Source organism: Petaurus breviceps, unplaced genomic scaffold (assembly GCF_028583685.1).
Source record: "Petaurus breviceps papuanus isolate PSGF00001 unplaced genomic scaffold, PetGlider_PUasm1.0 90604, whole genome shotgun sequence".
NCBI lineage: Eukaryota > Metazoa > Chordata > Mammalia > Diprotodontia > Petauridae > Petaurus > Petaurus breviceps.
This window is the reverse complement of record NW_027187285.1, coordinates 3,536,683-3,556,629: the sequence shown is the minus strand read 5'-3', so window position 1 is coordinate 3,556,629 and position 19,947 is coordinate 3,536,683. Positions and strand designations below refer to the sequence as shown.

At 38.1% G+C, this 19,947-nt stretch overlaps 1 protein-coding gene across 3 annotated transcripts in view; it reads left to right on the top strand.

The window, feature by feature from the left end:
- The window catches only part of ARMC8 (armadillo repeat containing 8), a 131,516-nt gene extending 120,353 nt beyond the window's left edge, over positions 1-11,163 (top strand). For all 3 annotated transcript variants that reach the window (XM_069063901.1, XM_069063900.1, XM_069063899.1), the window contains 4 exons: positions 630-725; positions 6,069-6,141; positions 8,091-8,184; positions 8,974-11,163. In XM_069063901.1, the coding sequence (XP_068920002.1) occupies positions 630-725; positions 6,069-6,141; positions 8,091-8,184; positions 8,974-9,007 (297 nt within the window). In that variant the 3' untranslated portion in view covers positions 9,008-11,163. The remainder of the gene's footprint in view (positions 1-629; positions 726-6,068; positions 6,142-8,090; positions 8,185-8,973) is intronic.
- The last annotated feature ends 8,784 nt before the right edge of the window (positions 11,164-19,947 follow it).

Below are 19,947 nucleotides of genomic sequence, written 5' to 3'. Positions count from 1 at the left end.
AGAAATAGAACATATTAATAACAATAAAGTACTTAAAGCATTTTTGTGGTAGTCACTAAAAATATCACATAGGGTTCCCCTTTAAAGCTCATTGTTGTACTAAAATTATTACTTTAAAAGCTACTTATCAAGTCATAGGAAAAATGGGGTTTTAAGGCAAATTTTGTCTTCACAGTAACATGATAAATTATATTTTTCTTTTACATTGTGATAATGTGAAATATATAGAACTGGTGATTTAAAATTTTATTTTAGTTTCTACGTGAACAGAGCACCACGGGTTTTTCAAATTTCTTTAGTCTAAAACATTTTTTGTTTATTGTGGTTCAGTGTCAAAGACAAGAAAGTTCTACATTTGTGGGGCAGCTAAGTGGCTCAGTGAATAGAGCACCAGCCCTGGAGTCAGGAGGACCTGAGTTCAAATCCAGCCTCAGACACTTGACACACTTACTAGCTGTTTGACCCTGGGCAAGTCACTTAATCCCAATTGCCTTGCTTTCCCCCCTCAAAAAAAAAAAAAAGGAAAGTTCTACATTTGGAGGAAGAAAATCTATGAAAGTTCAAATCATGAAGTATCAAAATTGTTTTAAAAGTTTAATTATTCAAATAACTGTTCTTTATTCCTCCAGACATTATGTATATTAGCCAACATAGCAGATGGCACAACAGCAAAAGAACTCATCATGACCAATGATGACATTTTGCAGAAAATTAAACATTACATGGTATGTATGGCCTTCTTCTTTCTTTAAGAGAAAGGGTTTTCTTTCTTGTTGTTTATAAATTTAGGAGGTAGGATAGCTATACTAGTACCACCACTATTTGAAAACACAGATTGTGCAAACATATTTTAAAATAGTTCATTTTAATAATTTAATGGAAGCACATAATATCATTGTAACAAATTTAAGAATCTGTACATATGTAGGCACTCAAGAACTATTTGCTAAGTGAAGGAATGAAGAACTTGACCTTTTTCTTTTAAGAGGACTCAAATAGAAAATCTCTCCAAATGAAGAGTGATTAAATTTTTAGATAAGGCCAATATGAAAATTTGTTTTACTGAATTATCCATATGTATTACAAGGATTTGGGTTTTTTGGTTTTGTTTGAAAGGGAGGAGAGATGTAAATAAAGGAGAGAAAATGAATGCTTGTTAATTGAAAAATAAAATTTAATAAAAAAAAAAATTAAGAACTAAGTGATTGGAAGGAGACTTAATTAGAACTATAAAGCCCTAAAACTGTTCATCTAATTAATCCTTTTCCTTGACTGTATCACAGTTATATTACAAACTTACTTTAAGAAGTGTCTGGTTTCTTCCTAAGTGAAATATTGAGAATTCTTCTATGAAATGTTTATTTATACATACATACATACACACATATATGTATATGTCAAAATCAACCCAGTGAATCTTCTTATCTAAATGTTTCAGAATAAATAGAGATAAAGAGACATTTTTCAGATTTCCACCCAAAAAAAGTCAGCCTTTTTTATATAGTAGAAAGAATGTGAAAAAACAAACAGAAAAAGTTGAAACATAGCTCTAATAAAAGTCATAGATGGGGGCAGAGCCAAGATGGCAGAATAAAAGCAGGAACTTCCTTAAACTCCTGAACCAACCACCTCCAATACCTGTAAAATATGGCTCTAAACAAATTTTAGAGCTACAGAACCCACAAAGTGACAGAGAGAAACAAATCTCCTGCTGCAGGCAGCCTGACAGGCCAAGAGGAAGGGTCTATCGCACCGGGCTGGGAGCCGAGCACAGTCCCACGTGAGCCGATTACAATCCTGCCTGAGCTACGTGGGCCCAGACTTGGGGTGCCCCCAACCAGCAGCCCAGACCAGCCAGAGCACATTTCAGCAGAGTGAATCACTGGTAGTTGTGGTAGTTTCCAGACTTCTCAATCCATAAACGCCAAAGAGAAAGTAAAAGGTCACTAGGGAACTCTGTTGGAACTGGGTGAGAGAAGAGCATGGTCTGGCCCCTGCCCCTGGTGGGGCAAGACATGGTGGAGGCATGATGGTGGCTACCAGATGCTTCTGAAGCTCCTGGCCTGCAGATCATAGGGGGACCAAGCAACCATTCAGAGGTTAATTGCTCTTACTTTGACCTGCTTGGATCTGGGTCACAGTCTTGGGTTGTGGTCCTGGGGTGAAAAACACCAGTGTGCCAGAGCTTGTGGTGGCTGTAGAGAGGGCACCCTCCTCATAGTTCTGACAACAGTTCTGACAACTACAAAAACCCCAGCAATTTGGGACACAGCTCTCTCCACTCTGGAATCGGAGTTCTACTGTGGCAAAGAGGTCAAAAGCCAAGTAATTGGCTGGCAAGATGAGCAAGCAGAGGAAGCGCAAGCAAACCATGGAATCCTTTTTGGGGTCAAAAAGGATCAAAACATGGAAACAGAAGAAGACAAAGTCAGAACTCCTGCATCAAAAGCTTCCAAGAAAAATATGAATTGGTCACAGGCTATGGAAGAGCTCAAAAAGGATTTTGAAAATCAAGTAAGAGAAGTGGAGGAAAAATTGGGAATAGAAATGAGAGTGATGTAAGAAAATCATGAAAAGCAAGTCAAGAGCCTGCTAAAGGAGACCCCCCCAAAAAATACTGAAGAAAATAACACCTTAAAAAATAAATGGCAAAAGAGGCCCAAAAAGTCAGTGAGGAGAAAAAAAGTCAGTCTTAAAAAGCTGAATTGTCCAGATGGAAAAGGAATTTCAAAAACTCATTGAAGAAAATCATTCCTTCAAAATTGTATTGGAGTAAATGGAAGCTAATGACTTTATGAGAAATCAAGATGCTGTTAAACAAATCCAAACAAATTAAAGAATAGAAGGCAATGTGAAATATCTCATTGGAAAAAACACTGACCTGGAAAATAGATTGGACTACCTGAAAGCCATAATCAAAGTAAGAACCTATAAATCATCCTCCAGGAAGTTCTCAAAGAAAACTGCCCTGATGTTTTAGAACCAGAGGGCAAAATAGAGGTTCAAAGAATCCACTGATCACCTCCTGAAAAAGATCCCAAAAAGAAAACTCCTAGGAATATTATAGCCAGGTTTCAGAATTCCCAGATTAAGGAGAGGATATCACAAGCAGCCAGAAAGAAACAATTTGAATATTGTGGAAACACAATCAGGATAACCCAGGATCGGGCAGCTTCTACACTGAGGGATCAGAATATGATATTCTGGATGAGGGCTTGGAATATGATATTCCAGAGGTCAAAGGAGCTGGGATTAAAACCAAGAATCACCTACCCAGCAAAACTGAGTATCATGTTTCAGGGGAAAATATGGTCAGTCAGTGGAATAGAGGACTTTCAAGAATTCTTGATGAAAAAACCAGAGTTGAATAGAAAATTTGACATTCAGATACAAGAAGCAAGAGAAGCATGAGAAGGTAAACAGGGAAAAGAAATCATAAGGAACTTATCAAAGTCGAACTATTAACATTCCTACATGGAAAAACAATAATTGTAACTTATGAAACCTTTCTCAATAGTTGAAGGGACTAGAAATATATATGTCTGTATATGAGGGTATATGGGCAGATGTTTACAAACATACATAGATAGAGGGCACAGGACCAATTTAACAGGAAGGGATGATACTTAAAAGGTGAAATTAAGAGGTGAGAGAAGATGGGGAGAGACAGAATGGGGTAAACTATCATATAGAAGAGGCAAGGGGAAATGGTTTACAATGGAGGGGAAGAATAGGAAGGCAAAAGGGAGTGGGTCAACCTTATTCCCATTGAATTTGGCTTGAGGAGGGAATGAAATACACACTAAATAGGTTATCTCACCCTATAGGAGAGTGGGGGGAAGGGGATGAGAGGGGGGATGATGGAAGGGAGGGCAGGCTGGGGGGAGGGAAGTTGGAAGCACCCACTTTTGAAAAGGGATGGGATCGAAGTAGAGAATAGAACAAATAAATGGGAGGTGGGATAGGAGGGAGGGAAATATAGTCAGTCTTTTACAATGTATCTACTATGTTATTGTTTTGCATTAGCCACACATGCACAACCTATAAGGGAATGAATCTGGAATTCAAAGTTTTAAAACCAAATGTTTAAATATGTATATATACTATTATTAATACTATATTACATGTAATTGGGAAATAAGATATACTGGCACTGGGGCATAGAGATCCACTGGAAAAGTCGAAAGAGGTATAGGAGAAAATATGGGAGAAAGCAGATTGGAGGAGGGTATATCCTGTGGGACTGCTATTTTGGGGCAGTGGGTAGGGGAAAAACGGGGAGAAAATTTGTAACTCAAAATCTGGCAGAAATGAATGATGTAAATTAGAAGTTAAAGCATTTGAAAAAAAAATTAAGAGGTGAGAGAGGAATATAATGGGAGAAGGAGAAAGGGAGAGATAGAATAGGGTAAATTATCTCATATAGTCAAGAGTCAAGAGAAAACTGTTATAATGGAGGGGAAGAGCAGGAAGGTGAAAGGGAATGGGTCAACCTTACTCTAATTGAATTTGGCTTAAGGAGGGAATAACATACACACTCAATTGGGTATCTTACCCTACAGGAAGGTAGGGGGGAAGGGGATGAGAGGAGGGATAATAGAAGGGACGGCAGATTGGGGGAGAGGGTAGTTAGAAGCAAACACTTTTGAAAAGGGACAGGGTCAAAATAGAATAAGTGGGGGGCCATTTAGAAGGGAGGAAAATATAGTTAGTCTTCCACAATATAACTACTATGGACATGTTTTGCGTAACTACACATGTACAACCTATATTGAATTATTTGTCTTTCCAGTGGGGGTGGGTGAGGACCGAAGGAAGGAAAGGATCTGGAATTAAAAGATTTAAAATAAATGTTTTAAAAAATTGGTTTTTACATGCAACTGGAAAATAAGATATACAGCACTAGGATATAGAAATCCAGCTTGCCCTACTAGAAAGTTGGTGGGGGGGGGGGGGGGGGGGGGGGGGGGGGGGGTGAGGGGGGAGGATATAAGAGAGAGAAGATTGGGAAAAGGGGTATTCAGTAGGCTCACTATCTTGGAATGGGGGGTAGAGGAAAGGCGGGGAGAAAATTTGTAACTCAAAGTCTTGTGGAAATGAATGTTGAAAATTATAAATAAATAAAAGATTTTTTTAAGTCATAGATATAATAGCTTATGTTCATATACCAATTGACAGTTAAAAAAAGCTTTACTTTTATTATTTCATTGGAGCCTCACAACAATTTCGTAGAGATAGGTGGAGTAAGTAATTTTAATCATCATTTTATTGATGAGGAAATTGATGTTTCAGAAGGTTAAGTGGACTAAAATTCTACTCTTTTTACCCCAAATTCAAGCTTGTAGTAGCTAATTTAAATAAAACTTCTCAAAGTAATGCATTTAGTGATTGCCCAGGTTTAATGTCTTTTGTATAGTTAATTTTTTTTAATTTGTTCCTTATAGTTTTTTTATTTTTCTTGCCTAGATTTAAGATTTTGAGAAGTAGTTATATAAATAACTTACTTTGGTATCTTTCCAAATGAACAGTATTGGTTTGACCCAATTTAAGGAAGTAAAGCCTCCTTTTCAGTAAGATGTGCAGGTTGAATGAACCACTAATACAATACCTCATTTTAAAACATTTAATGTTTGTAGAAGTACAGACACGTAATGTTCTCTATCCCTACCAACTCTGAATCAAAAAAAACAAGCAAACTGCATGAAATAAGTATTTGGAAAAGATAAATACAAAATTGATATCTAAATTTATGTTAGAGGACTAAGTGTTGAATAATAAATAACTCACAGGTACCATAATTTTCCATAAAATCACAATAATGACTCCAAGTAGTTTCCATTATGAATTTGATTAGGTACAGCCTACAGTTTACCCAGAGCAAGTATAATGTAGCTACTAGTTGGTGATAATAAGAATAGTTATCTAATAATAACAAGGTACCAGCATAGAATTCCTATAATGATGCTTCTGTGCTGAGTACTCTAAGTACTAATAACTTGGTGGTTTTCTCAGGACTTGATTACTTTAAGTACAGTTTTATGTACAATACCTCTGTTTTTGTCATTTAGGGTCATTCCCATGTTAAACTACAGCTTGCTGCCATGTTTTGTATATCAAACCTCATATGGAATGAAGAAGAAGGTAAGAGAGATTTGTAAGATCTGTCTTAAAGAAGGAAAGTCTGAAGCAAAAACTTTCTGTGAGGTTATTTTATCTGGAAAGCACCAGGTATTCAAGATCCTTTCTAGACAAAGAGAGGAAAAGTCATTTTCTGATTGATTTTCTAGCTTTGGACGCTGCTCCAGTCTCCCTAGAAAAACTTTGACATCCTTTTAAACTATGAAATAAAAATGGGTCCTGTGCCCATGCAGCTAGATGGGCTACAGGAAGACCGGTTTGTTCAGAGCAAAGCTACATGCTTTGGGGGTATCATAAAGAATTATGAGATTTGGTACTGGCCTCAAAATAAACACTTAAGCAATTTGAGAAAACTTAAGCAATAACATATAACCTGAGTACACAACTACTCCAGACATTGAATAAGGATATGATTAGAGGTGAGAAGATTAATAACAAGGGAATATTCTTAGGAGATGTGATTTTGGAGATAAGCTTTGAAGTAGATGAAGTTATAGATTAACAAACAACAGGACAATGAATATTCTAATTGTAGAGAATGATGTATACCAAGGCATAAATAAGCAAGTCATACATAGATTAAAAAAAGATTAATAACCATGACAGAGCCAAGAAAATGGGTTGCAGAATGATGGAAAATGGAGTTGGTGAAATGGAAGGAGCCAGTCAGTGAAGAGTTCTGAAGATGAGGATGAATGATCTGAATTTAATATATAGGCAATAGAGAGTCACTATGGATTCTTGAGGAGGGCATGGTGTTTGAAGAAGGTTAATTTACCTACTGTATGCACTAATATAAACATAAAATAGACTGAAGGAAAGAGAACCTCGATACCAGATAACTGAAAAATGCTTCCTTGCTTTCACTTAGCTCACATATTTATTAACTTTTTATTATTCTATCTCTCCTTATACCTCACTCATCCTAAACCGATTCTTTGTCCTCACTGCAATCTCCAGTCCCTCTATTGCTCAGAATTCTCCCAGGCCATCATCTGGCTTCATTTTTCCCCTTTCCCAATCTTAGTCATAACTATCTCAATAATACACTGTCTCTTCTTCTCAATCCCTTGCCTCTTTGACTTGTTAGCACCCAACCCAACCCCAGCTATGTATCGTTCTGTCTACCCTCCTCAGGTACCACTGAAGAGAAACTAGAGGAAGTCATGTAACTGTTGTGACAAGTTCTGTTACAAATTTATGTTATACAGCCTCAGTTGGGCGCTTATCAAATCAATACAATCCTTGTATTCTTCCTTAGAGAACCAAGGTTCTCTGTTTCGCCTCTTATTGTAGCTACTGTCAACCTCTCCTACACCACCTTTTTGCTCTACTTACTTAGCTGAGGATTTTGCCTCATATTTACTGAGAAAATAAGGGCATTTGCCCTGAGCTCCCTCTTCTCCATGGTTCTGATTACAAAATCCCTTGACATAACTCCTCTCTTCCATTCTTTTCGCCTTTATTACAGACTCTGATGAAGAGGCCAACACCTGTTAGAGATTATCATCCATATCATGCACCTGTGTGTGTACTCCAAGGCACTGCCCTGGCTTTCTCTTCTTTCCTCTCTATATTCTCTCTTGGTGACCTCATCAACGCCCAGGGAGATGTTGTGAGAGATCATTGATTTTTCACCTTTTTAAAAATCTTCTTTGAAGAAGTTAATCAGTGCTTTTTTTTTTTAACTTTTGGGATAAACCTGTGATATCATCAGTGTGGGGAAATCCTGGTAAAGAAATTTTTTGCCCTGATGTCGTATGAGTAGCTCTGTAACTAACTTAAGAGTCTCACAAAGTTGTTTGGTGCCCAAGGCAGTTAGACAACTTTCTCAAAGACACACATAAGCATGTGTTCAGAGTAGGACTTGAATCCAGCTCTTCCTAACTCTAAGGCCAGCCATCTTTCTACTACACAATGCTCTCAGTAATATCTGAGGTTTTATTTTCCAGGTTCACAAGAACGGCAAGATAAATTACGAGATATTGGCATTGTAGATATTCTACACAAACTCAGCCAATCACCAGATACAAACCTATGTGATAAGTAAGTACCTTAATATGAAGGTTTTAAAATTGCATAATAATGTACCATGCCATTCTTTGTATGTCATCAGTCCTATCCTACAGTCTTATTTACACCCACTATGATCTCTGTTGCCTTCTAGGTGACCCACAATTTTGATTTTTCAGTGATTATGGTATTCCATGATCTGTAGAAATCTAGCATCATCAAGAGATTATGTGGGGGATTAGTGTTTGAATAGTAAAGCAATAATTTAGCACAAAATAGTATCAGACAGCTTTAATGAAATTTGAAATTATTTTGGCTCGTATTACCTTGAATACCCATGTGAATTAATTGTTTGATATGTAGGTGAATCATATTGTCAGGAAAAGATAATATGATTTTTGTCCTAACTATAATATATCAGTGAGACCAGTTTTGGGGTTTTTTGTTTGTTTGTTTGTTTTTAATTCCTTTAATTACTTCAAAGGAATTTCCCTGTCCTGAATCAAGCTGTAGGGAAAAACCAGGTATAACATAAATGGACACTCAAAAGTTCTCTTGAGGGATTATATTTTTCCCATAATATTATTTTTCTGTAAAGATGTGGTGTTCTGAGCTCCCTTTTATGTACATTTTACTTTGCCACTGGATAAAATTCCCCTAAATCCAGCAATTTGGCTTGATCAAGAGTACTCACCATTACCTCCTTAAAGTGATGCCTATTATCTATCTTTCTGCATTTTGAAATATGAAATTATGACTTATCTGATTGTTTTTAGATGAAAATTTCACAAGTCCTCACTAATTCATTGTTTGTGATTTCAGAGCAAAGACAGCACTGCAACAGTATCTTGCGTGATGGGAGACACAGCGAGTCTTCAGGCCCCCTCCCTTTTGTTTAAGGAGTAACAGGAAATAGCCTCATTGGGTTCCTTATATTTGCACAAGTCACCTTGGACTGAGTTTCTCTCACGTGCAGGGAGCTGTTTTGCAAAAGCAATTTAGTAGAATAGATCTCAGATACATCTTGAGAACCTTCTTCAAGGTAGTAACTTACTCAGAGGACTATTGTGTTTATTTTTTCCTGAGCTACCTGGACTCTATTAGAACAATCAATCGTCATTTTCCTTTGGACCTACAATTTTTTGCCTATGCTGCAGCCACTTTGTGTGTGAGTGTGGGTGTGTGTATGTGTGTGTGTGCGCACGTGTGTGTGTGTGTGTGTGTGTATGTGTGAGGGAATACCTCAGAATTTTGTTTTCTTATTTTACGTGTGAAAATCTCTTTTCTACAGATTTTCCAGGGTTTAAGCATTGCTTGCTGTATGAAAACTTTACTGAATTATATACAGTTTGAATGATATGTTATTTTAAAAACAAAAATTTGTTAAGTGTTCCATAAAGGTTATGTTGAATTTTGGTCAGATGAATATTTGTAAGTAAAAATATATGCATTTCTGAACCTCAAACTTAACTTACATATTTCCTTTAAAAAGAGAAAGAAAGAAAGAAAGAAAGAAAGAAAGAAAGAAAGAAAGAAAGAAAGAAAGAAAGAAAGAAAGAAAGAAAGGAAGGAAGGAAGGAAAGAAGGAAGGAAGGAAGGAAGGAAGGAAGGAAGGAAGGAAGGAAGGAAGGAAGGAAGGAAGGAAGGAAGGAAGGAAGGAAGGAAGAGGAAGGGAGGAAGAGAGGAAGAAAGAAAATATGACTCTAGATGACCTGAATCACAGGCAATATTAATGGTGCTAGCTAGCATCTTACTGCCGCACAATATTAGCAGGTACTAGTGGCTTTTTCAGCCCAATTAAGTTCTCAGGCTTCCTTAGTAAAGGGATGGGGTAACTCTCCTTAAGTTTTTGAAAATATCCAAGGGGAAATGTCATGGTACTACTGATAGTGACGCTTCTGTGGCAAAGCACTGTGAGAGAAGAACCAGTGCCGGCACTCACTAGGGAACTTGCCAGTCACATTTGAAGACCCAGATCTCCTGCACCTGTGTGTACAAGTCTTAAGATCAGCATGGTAAGTGACAGCCATTGGACAGTGATTAGGCAAGACCATTTCAGATCAGGTCATTTCTTAGAAATGCTGTCAGAATAAAATGGAGGGAATCTGGCAAGTCTGAGTTTGATGATTCATTGCATCCTAATATTTGCACTTCCTACAGAATATATCACTGTGAAATGAATTTATTTTCTCCAAAGTTAAGCTATTTCAGAAGGCTCAAGGTAAAGAGTTAAACAGTTTAAAAAGAAGTCTTTCTCAAGAGCATTGCTAAGCATAATTAGCATTTTATAGCCAGGAATTGAAACAATGTGCTTTTATGAAAGAGATCAGGGCTTTAGTAACTGTTTGGTGCAGTCAGGCACTTTTATGAATAAGGATGGAGAACTTAATATCCAGAGAAGGAAGAGAAAATATCTTCATGATGACTGAAGATGTATTCTCTCTGCACAATACGTATATCTTATCTCTTTAATAGCTTTTAGCTTAAAATGTTCTCCAAGCTGTGGGTTAACTTGTCCCCAAGTGTTTACATAAAACATAATGCAAGTTACAGTGGACTATTAGAGGGAGAAATCTGGCTCTCCTTCAAATAGGAGATCTCTTGAAGGAAACCAGGTTTGCAAACCTGGAAGAGTCAGGTCAAAGGAAAAAAAAAAACCTAGGATTTTACTACCCAATTCTGTTAAATATTACTAGGATATAAACTAATCTGTTACTATCCAGCACTTTCCTTTATAGAGTTTATCAGTTTGGCTAAAATAGAGCATTTTCCAAAAAAAAAAAATGCATTTAACCTCATTTTTTCCCTACTCTGAATGTGGCCACCTAGAGATCCCCTGATTTAAATGCAGAGATAATGAATGTTTATTCCTTCAGGACATCAGTGAAAAAAAAGTCTATTAAAATAAACATCTGGATTTTACAGAGAGATCAAAATGCAAATATGGGAAAAACCTGGGGGTATTTTTTTAAAATCTAGTTTCTTGGAAATAAAGCCTTATTTTAAAACACATTCAATTGATGGCAATTTTTCTAGCACTAAAAACATCCTTGATTAAAACTTTTAATGTGAAACACTCCAAAGTTACTATCAAATTAAAACAGACCAACAATAAAATGCTAAGACAATCCAGACATCACATGGAAAGAAAAAAAGTATTTTTTCAGAATAACATCAGTATTAAAAGTCCACTAAATACCATTTTCACTCTCAAACTATGTGAACTGATATTGCCTATGGGTGTATACAAATAGGAAAATTAAAAGTGCTTTACCACAAACTAGCTCTTCTGAATTTCATGAAAAAATGTATTTATTATGATAATACTGTTTTCTGCATCACATGCAATTTTTAGTCTGCAAGACACTGGCAACAGTGGAAAATGGTCTTGTGTATATAGCCCAAGTTCTTAACTAAGCTTCTCAACAATTTTTAATACTGCTTTCTGTTTCTCCTTTTTTCTCCTGATTGTATCCAGAATTTATGAAATAGAAAAGAATGTCCAATTTAATAAGTTGCATTTATTTCCTGAAGCACTTTATTGAGAACAATAAATGTTCTGGTAGTGTTTGGATAAAATTATGACTTTTAACACATGCTAATAAAGCCAAGCAAAATCACAGCAATTTCTAAAACTTACTCTATGTTTTCCAAATGTCCAGTGCATTAGAGAACTTTTGAAAAAGGTATCTTCTGGCATTTAAAATGAAATGCATCTCTCCATGATTCAAAGGGCTGAAAGGTGACTCTGAGTTTCAGAGGTTCTACCTTAGTCAGACAGCCCTGAACCTGATCACAATAATCCAGGTTATGTGTCTCCCATTGAAGTGAATGGACCTGATGATGTATGTCCTGGACAACTTTTCATCTCAGTCACTTCCTGTGGCTGCTTCAGGCTGTTGCCACCTTCCTCAGGCAAACACAGTCTCCTTTGTTCTTTAGCTTTGATTTCAGCTGCATCTAACTACTACTGCCTTAATATTTCACTCATCATTTTCAGTTTTCCTTAATTTCCTTTCTTTCTCATGAGTCCCATATTCCCACTGCTCCTGTTTACCCTATTTCTGCTTCATAGGAAGAAGGCTGCAGGTACACTTGCCATATAAGATGCACAAAGAGCTTCTTATTCATTGCAAAAGTAGGTTAGCCTAATGGAAAGAACTATGATTTGAGAGCAGGAAACCTGGGTTCTAGTCTTATCCGCATTTCACAGGAAACCTGATGTGTAAAACTAAATTAAAGGCCAACAAGAACAAGGAGGGATGCCAAGATAGTGTCACTATCGAGTAACTGACCGAGGAGAGGAAATGTGGGGTATGAACCGAAGCTCTGGATTAGCCCAAAGACAATGCAGTCAGTTAATAAGCATTTATTAAGCATCTACTGCATGCCAGGAACTAGGGTAAATGTGGCTTAGTCCGATGTTGACAGGATATATTAGCAAGGAGAAGACTAATGGAGATACAAAGGATAATGCTTTTTTCCAGATGATTTTCTGGTCCCTGGACAAAAGAAAGGGCAGACTGGTGGGGAAGTTTGGTGCAAAATTCAGGCTTGATAAAAAGGAAAGAAGAGAAAAGGGAAAAACATTCCCATCACTAGTGGTTACTCCAAAGATGGAATTGGATCATCACTGATAAATTGTGCCATAGACACAGGAATTATTATTTTGTCACACTGAGTTCTAAAAAAGTGTTTGGTTTTTTTTACCCAGTGAGTCTCCATAGGACATGATCCTGCCTCCTTCCCCCACATGCATGCACACGTGCATGCACACATGTACTCAGTTTTTCCAAGTCCTTCATTAATGGGGATTCTAAGGCCTGCCCATTCAGAACCAAGGGAGGTGCTGAATGGGAACTTATGGAACTCTGAGCTCTGCAGAGACGGCCCTATATCAGATTGCTAACACACCCTTCAGGCAAGGCCATCCCCTAAGCAATGTCACCCTCAACTGTCCCAAACAACCTGTTGATTGGTAGTTTAAGGCACTTTCTGCCTTAGGAAGCCTCTAGAATCCTTTTATTAAGGGGATTTGATCTGTGAAGTTCAGATTCAGTCAAAGAGTCACATTTGAGGACCTAGAGGGCCACATGTGACCTCAAGGCCACAGGTTCCCCACCCCTGCCTCTAGATCCTATCTAGTGGCTACATTTATTCTTTATTCCAAGAGAAGATAAAACTTGCATCAGGGCAGGTAAAAGCGATTCCCTAGTTTCTGTCACCCACCCTAGACCTCAATTTTAGAGGACTCTTCAATTTGCTCAAAGATGAGGGCCCACCTTAGCCTCAAAGGATGAAATCCATTCTTTTGTAGTGGTTTTTCTCTTTTTTTTCTTTATTAATTTGTTTGCTTTTAGTTTACAAGATTCAGTTCCACGATCCCTTGAGTTTCAAATTTTCTCTCCCTCCTGCCCAACCCCCCTCTCCCCGCCCATGGCAGCATACAATGAAGTATAGGATCTGCAAATACTTTCATATTAGACATTAGTCAGGTTGTAAAAAAGGATTGTAACCGATGGAATCAACATTAGTTCATGTAAGTCTCTCTAGGTAAATGTGAAATCCATCTGCACCTCATTTCTTATAGTATGATAGTATTCCTTTACATTCATATACCACAACTTGTTCAGCCATTCCCCAATTGATGGGCATCCTCTTAATTTCCAATTCTTTGCCACCACAAAAAGAGCTGCAATAAATACTTTTGTATGTACGGGTCAATGAAGTCCATTCTTTTCCCCATAATCACATGCCTAAGGGTTGAAAGAGGACTTTTATAGAGGCTAGCAAGGAAAAAATAAGGGACAGCTAGGTGGCGCAGTGAATAGAGCACCGTCTCTGGAGTAAGGAGGACCTGGGTTTGGATCTGGCCTCAGACACTTAACACACACACACGCACACACAGCCATATGACCTTGGGCAAGTCACTTAACCCCAATTGCCCTCCAAAAAGCAAAAAAAAAAAAAAAGAAAGGTGATGGAATTTGGAATCAGAAGTCATGAGATCAAATCCTACCACTGCTGATTAACTTCTGGGCCTCATTTTCCTCACTTATAAAATGAGGGAAACTAAATAAAATGTGGGGGTTATACCAATCAATTATTTTAAGTATTTACAAATCATTACTATGTGACAGGTTTTGTGCTAGGCACTAAGGTTATACAAAGAATAATCTCACAAGGAGCTTATAATGGGGGAGACAAGACAAAATATACAGCATAAACAGAAAGTTAATAAATAAGTACAAAATAAATACAAGTTAATGTGGGCACAAGGGCCCTAGAAGTTGGGGGAATTAAGAAAGGCTTCATGCAGAAAATAAATAATGCTTGTGCTATATTTTGAAGAGAAATTACTGCAAAAGTAGAAGGGAATGCATTCTAGGTATGTGGCACAGCCAGTGCATAGAGATGGGAGGGCTAGAAGTTGGCTGGGTCTCTGAGGGAGAGTAATGTCCTTCCCTCTCCTGCTGCTCTAGCCTGATGTCCAACCTCAGGTGAGGAGAGGAACTATTTTTCACCTGACCAAGTGCTTTCCATCTCCTGTTGTGTCTGTCCCCTGAGGGAAGGTGGCAAAGAACCTTGTGCAACTTCTACCTCCTTCCGCCCCCACCAGGCCAATCTGCTTCCAGTCATCAGTGAGGGCACCCTCTGGTGAGGAGAGGAATAACCTTTCCTCTGATGTGGGGGGAAGGGGGATGGAGGTTTCCTTCTGCTGCACCTGTCTCAAGAGGAAAACTGGAGGATTTCCATTCCCTCATTGTCTTCCTGTCTGACTACCAACCAGCTCCCTCTGGGAAGAAAAGTGGCGCCTTTCACTCTAACGTATTCATACCTGGTCGTACCGCACATCGCAGTGATTCTGAACCCCCGCAGGTTATTATCCAAACCCCATCTCCTACCCCCGACCACCCAATTTCTTTTTCCCATCCCCTTCAATCCTCTCCTCCCTCCCCCCAGAAGTCCCAACCAAATGCTACCCACCTTCCACTGTGCCCTCTGCTCCATAAGCAACAAACTTGCCTTCATCCTAAATCTCCCTTCCTCCCCCACTCCTTACACCTTCTAATACTCAGTGAGATCTGACTCCCTCCTGATGACCTAGCCTCCCTGTCCTTCCTTTCAACATTTCTGGCTGTACCTTCACTCATTCTCCTCAGCTCACTGGTCAAGGTAGGGGAGTTGGAGTATTCTTTGTTCCTAATTGTCACTTCCAGGTTTTCCCCAGGCCTCCATCACTCAGTAACATTTCCTTTGAAATTCATCCAATCAATATCAACCAGTCAAAATCCGGTTCATTTTTGTCTCTAGACCTCCCTTAGAGTTAAGTACCTGGCTCGCAATTTTTCTCTCCTCAATTCCTGCCCTCATACTAGGAGATTTCATACTTACTGACTCTCCCTCCAACACCCTAACTTAGAGTTCCTCTAACTATTTACTTCCCATGGCCTACTCCTCCCACCCCACCCAGCCACATACAAGATGGCCCCATCCTTGATCTTACCTTCATTCACAAATGCACCATCTCCATGTTCAAGAATTCCAAAATCCTCTTATCTGACCATAATCTTTTGTCTTTTCATCTCACCCTCTGCCTTCCCTTATCACACCCTTCTCTTTTGTCCACACTATGATTTCCAATTCCTTAACTTTTCACTTCTCTTTTTGGCCATCACCGTTGCATTAGTTACTCTCCTCTTTTCGACATCTTGATCCTTTGGTGAACCAGTTCAACTCAACACTGCATGATTCTCTTGAGTTCCTGGCCCCTTTATCATATCACCAATTAATCTCTGCTAAGCCTCAACCTTGGATCACTCTCACAATTTATCACCTTTGCTCCTGCACATGGCTGCTGAATGAAGGAGGAAATTATGTAATTCTCCTGACTATAACCACTACGAATTTATGTTACAAGCCTCAACTGGACCCTCAATGCTGCTAATCAATCCTTATACACCTCACTTATCAACTTACTATCCCACTTTACTTAGCAGTTCTTGCAAACATTTTTGTCCCTCCTCATACCTCCCATGATTCCCTCTCCTACCCTCTCAACTGAAAATCTTATCTCACATTTTACAGGGAAAAAATTGGGTCCTTTACTGTGATCTCCCACTTCTCCCCTCTTCCTCACATCACTCATGCCTTTTGCCAATATCTCCTTTAGCCCTGTCTCAAATGAAGATGTGAATTTACTCTTTACCAAGAGTAATCCCACTATCTACAATTCCATTCCGTCCCATTTCCTCTAATAGATTGCTTCCTCTGTCATCATTTTTTTCACTTATTGTCAATATCTCCCTGTCTGCCAGTTCCTCTACCATCCATAAACATGCCCATTTCTTCCCCGGTCTCAAAATAACCTTCACTTAATCAGTCCATCTTTGAGAGCTATCATCATCTATCTCTTCTGGACTTTGTGGCTAAACTCCTTGAGAAGGTCATCTACAAAGAAAATTAATTTGACAACAGTGAATAAGATAGACTAGAGTGGAGAGAGAAATGAGGCAGGGAGAACAATTAGGATGCAGTTGAGAGGCAATAAGGGCTTAAACCAAGGTGGTGGCTATGTGAATGGAGGGAAGGGGTCAGAAGCAAGAAATGTGTAGGCAGAAAATACAAGATTTAGCAATTGATTGCTTCTGTGTTGTGAAAAAGAGTGATGTTTGTGATAATACTGAAGTTATGTCCCTGGAAGAATGGTAGCACCTTTGACAGAAATAAGTTTGGAAAGAAAGAGTTCAATTTGGTTAAGTTGAGTTTAAGATGTCTCTGGGATATCTAGTATTGAATGCCCAGTGGAATATTGGTTATATGGGACTGAAGATCAGGGAGAAAATGGAGCTGGACATGTAGATCCACTGTGAGTCATCTGCATAGAGATACAAGAGGTGAAAACATAGGAACTGAAGAGCATACCAAGAGAAAATGCAGAGAGAGAAGTCCTAGGACAGAACCTTGAGGAATACCTATAACTGAGGGGCATGGTATGGATGGTGAGCCAAAAACTAGGACTGAAAAGGAGTAGTTAGATAGGAAGAAAACCAGAGAGTAGTAGAATGAAAAGACCAGAGGAAAGACTATCTCAAAAGAGAGGAAGGTCAGCAATGTCAAATGCAGCTGAGGATTTGAGAAGAATGAAGACTGAGAAAAGATGATCAGATTTGACTGTTGAGAGATCGTTGATAACTAAAGAGAGCAATTTTGGTTGAGTGATGAAATCAGGAGCCAGATTGAAAAAGGTTTAAGAGGGTGAAAGTGAAGGCAGCAAAAAGAGTTTGGCTGAGGAAAGGAGGAAAGTAAATAGAATGATGGAGTCTGGTAATGGTTCTCATTTTTGTATTTGTTTTTGTTTTTGAGAATGGGAGAGACAGTGCTTTTCATATTGAAAGGCAATAGGAAAGAAATCAGTTGATTGGAGGAGGTTGAAGAATAAGAGGAGAGGGTTTGAGGATTCAATCTGTTGGAAAAGATAGTGTTAGGATAAAGATAGATGATAATAAAATCAAGTGCACTTTTTTTGTTTAATTCAATTTTATTTTATTATCAGTTCCAAAGTTTTCCCTGTCTCTCCCCTCTCCCTCCTCCACCCATTGAGAAGACAAGAAAAATAAAAACTATACAAATACATGTAGACATGCAAAACAAATGTCTGCATTAACCATGTACCAAGGAAAAAAAAAACAAAAGAAATAGAAGAAAATGTGCTTCATTTTGCACTGTCAGGCCATCAGTTCTATTTTTGGACATGGATATCATGTTTCATTGTGAGTCCTTTGGAATCATGATTAGTCATTATATTGATCAGTCACTAAATTTCTCAGAGTTGAGTATCTTTACAATATTGTACTGAATACATTGTTTTCCTGGTTCTGCTCACTTTACTTTTCATCAATTTATACAAGTTTTACCAGGTTTTTCTGAAACCAGCCCATTCATCATTTTTTTATAGTGCAGAAGTATTACATCCCATTCATATACCACAATTTGTTCAGTCACTCCCCAATTCATAGGCATCCCTTCACTTTCCAATTCTTTGCTACCACAAAAAGAGCTGCTATAAATATTTTTGTACATAAAGCCCTTTTCCTCTTTCTTGATCTATTTGGAGTATAGATCTAATAGAGGTATTTATGCAGAATTTAATAGCTTTTTGGGCATAGTAATTCATAGCATCACCAACAGTTCATTAATGTACCTATTTTCCCACATATGCTCCAGCATTTGTCACCTTTCTTTTTTTGTCATTTTAGATAATTTGATGGATTTAGGTGAAACCTTAGAGTTGCTTTAATTTATATTTCTGTATTTATTAGTTATTCAGAACATTTTTTTCCAAAAGGCTATTGATAGTTTGGATTTTTTTCCCTCTGAAATTTTATTTGTATCCTTTGACCATTTATCAATTGGGTAATGGCTCTTATTCTTATAAATTTGACTCAGTTCCATATATATTAGTGACAAGACCTTTATCAGAGAAACTTGCTTGAAATATTTTATCAAGTGTGGTTTCAAAAGTATTTGCCTTAGCAGGGGGAAAGACCACCCTTTTGTTCATTACAGGGAGAAAAGAGGAGAGATTAGGAGATAGTGTCAAGAGGGGTTGAAATATAAAAAAAGTGAAGAAAAGGTAGTAGCTCATGTTCAATGGCTCATATTCAGTTTTCTCAGTAAAGTAAGAGGCAAGGTTCTCAGCTAAGGGAGAAGGAAGAGGGAGAAGTATAGAAGATCTGAGGAGAGGAGAGAAGGTTTAGACTATCCTCTGTGGGAAGTGAGATAAGGAATCAATTGGAGAAATAAAAATACTTCCTTGCTGTGAGGTCCTAATTGAGATTGAATAACATTAATTTTTAATGCATCCAGTCCACAGGATTATGAGACTTCCTCAGTGGCTTTTGAAAAGAAGAAGAGACAGTACACGGTAGGAATAATCTAAGGCTGAGATTTGGCAAGAGAAAAACAATAGTACAACAAGGGAGCAAGGAATGTGAGAGAAGAGGACAGTGTTGAAGTAAAATGGCTAATTATTGGATTGAGATTTGAGGGAGAAGAAAGTGAAAGTTGAGCGAGGTAATGAATTGAGAAAACGTTAAGGGTTGAAGGGATTGGAGGTGTCGATAAGGATGAATACATTTAGAACAAAGAATAATGATGACACTGTGAACAGATAAGTGAACATTAGAGCTTCTAATTAGGAAAGTGGAACACTTGTGGGTAATGATGTTGTCAAGGTAATGGGATGTCAAGGAGCGTGAGGGAGCATATTGGTGTGGATATTAAGGACAGAAATTGGGAAAGAGCAGAAAGTGGTGAACCGGATGCTGATTTCCTTGAGAAAGAAGGGAGAATGACTTGGGGAATTGGTAGATGAAAAATTTTGATTGAATGAATTTCAAAAGAGGAAATATGGCTGAGTGAAGGAAGCTGAAAATAACAGTGGAGAACAAGGACTGTTCTGACTCCAGGATTAGTGTTAGAGGTATAAGAGAAGGTATAGCCTGTGTTGGAGAGAACAGCAAGGATGCAGTTTCATCAGAGAAGATCCAGTTCTCATAGAGGTCCAGTAGATAGAAGAAGTGTGTGTGAAAGAGAGGGGTCCACAATGAAGGCTAGTTTGTTCACTATGGAACTAGAATTCTAGAGGGCATAGTGGATGGGGTGGGAAGAGTTGGAGTAGGACATGGGTGGGATAGGATTGAGAAGGATGGAGATAATTGGGGAAAAGAATTTTTTTCAAAAGAAAAATTATCGCTGTAGTCAGGCTTCTAACTTTTATGGCTATGCTTTATT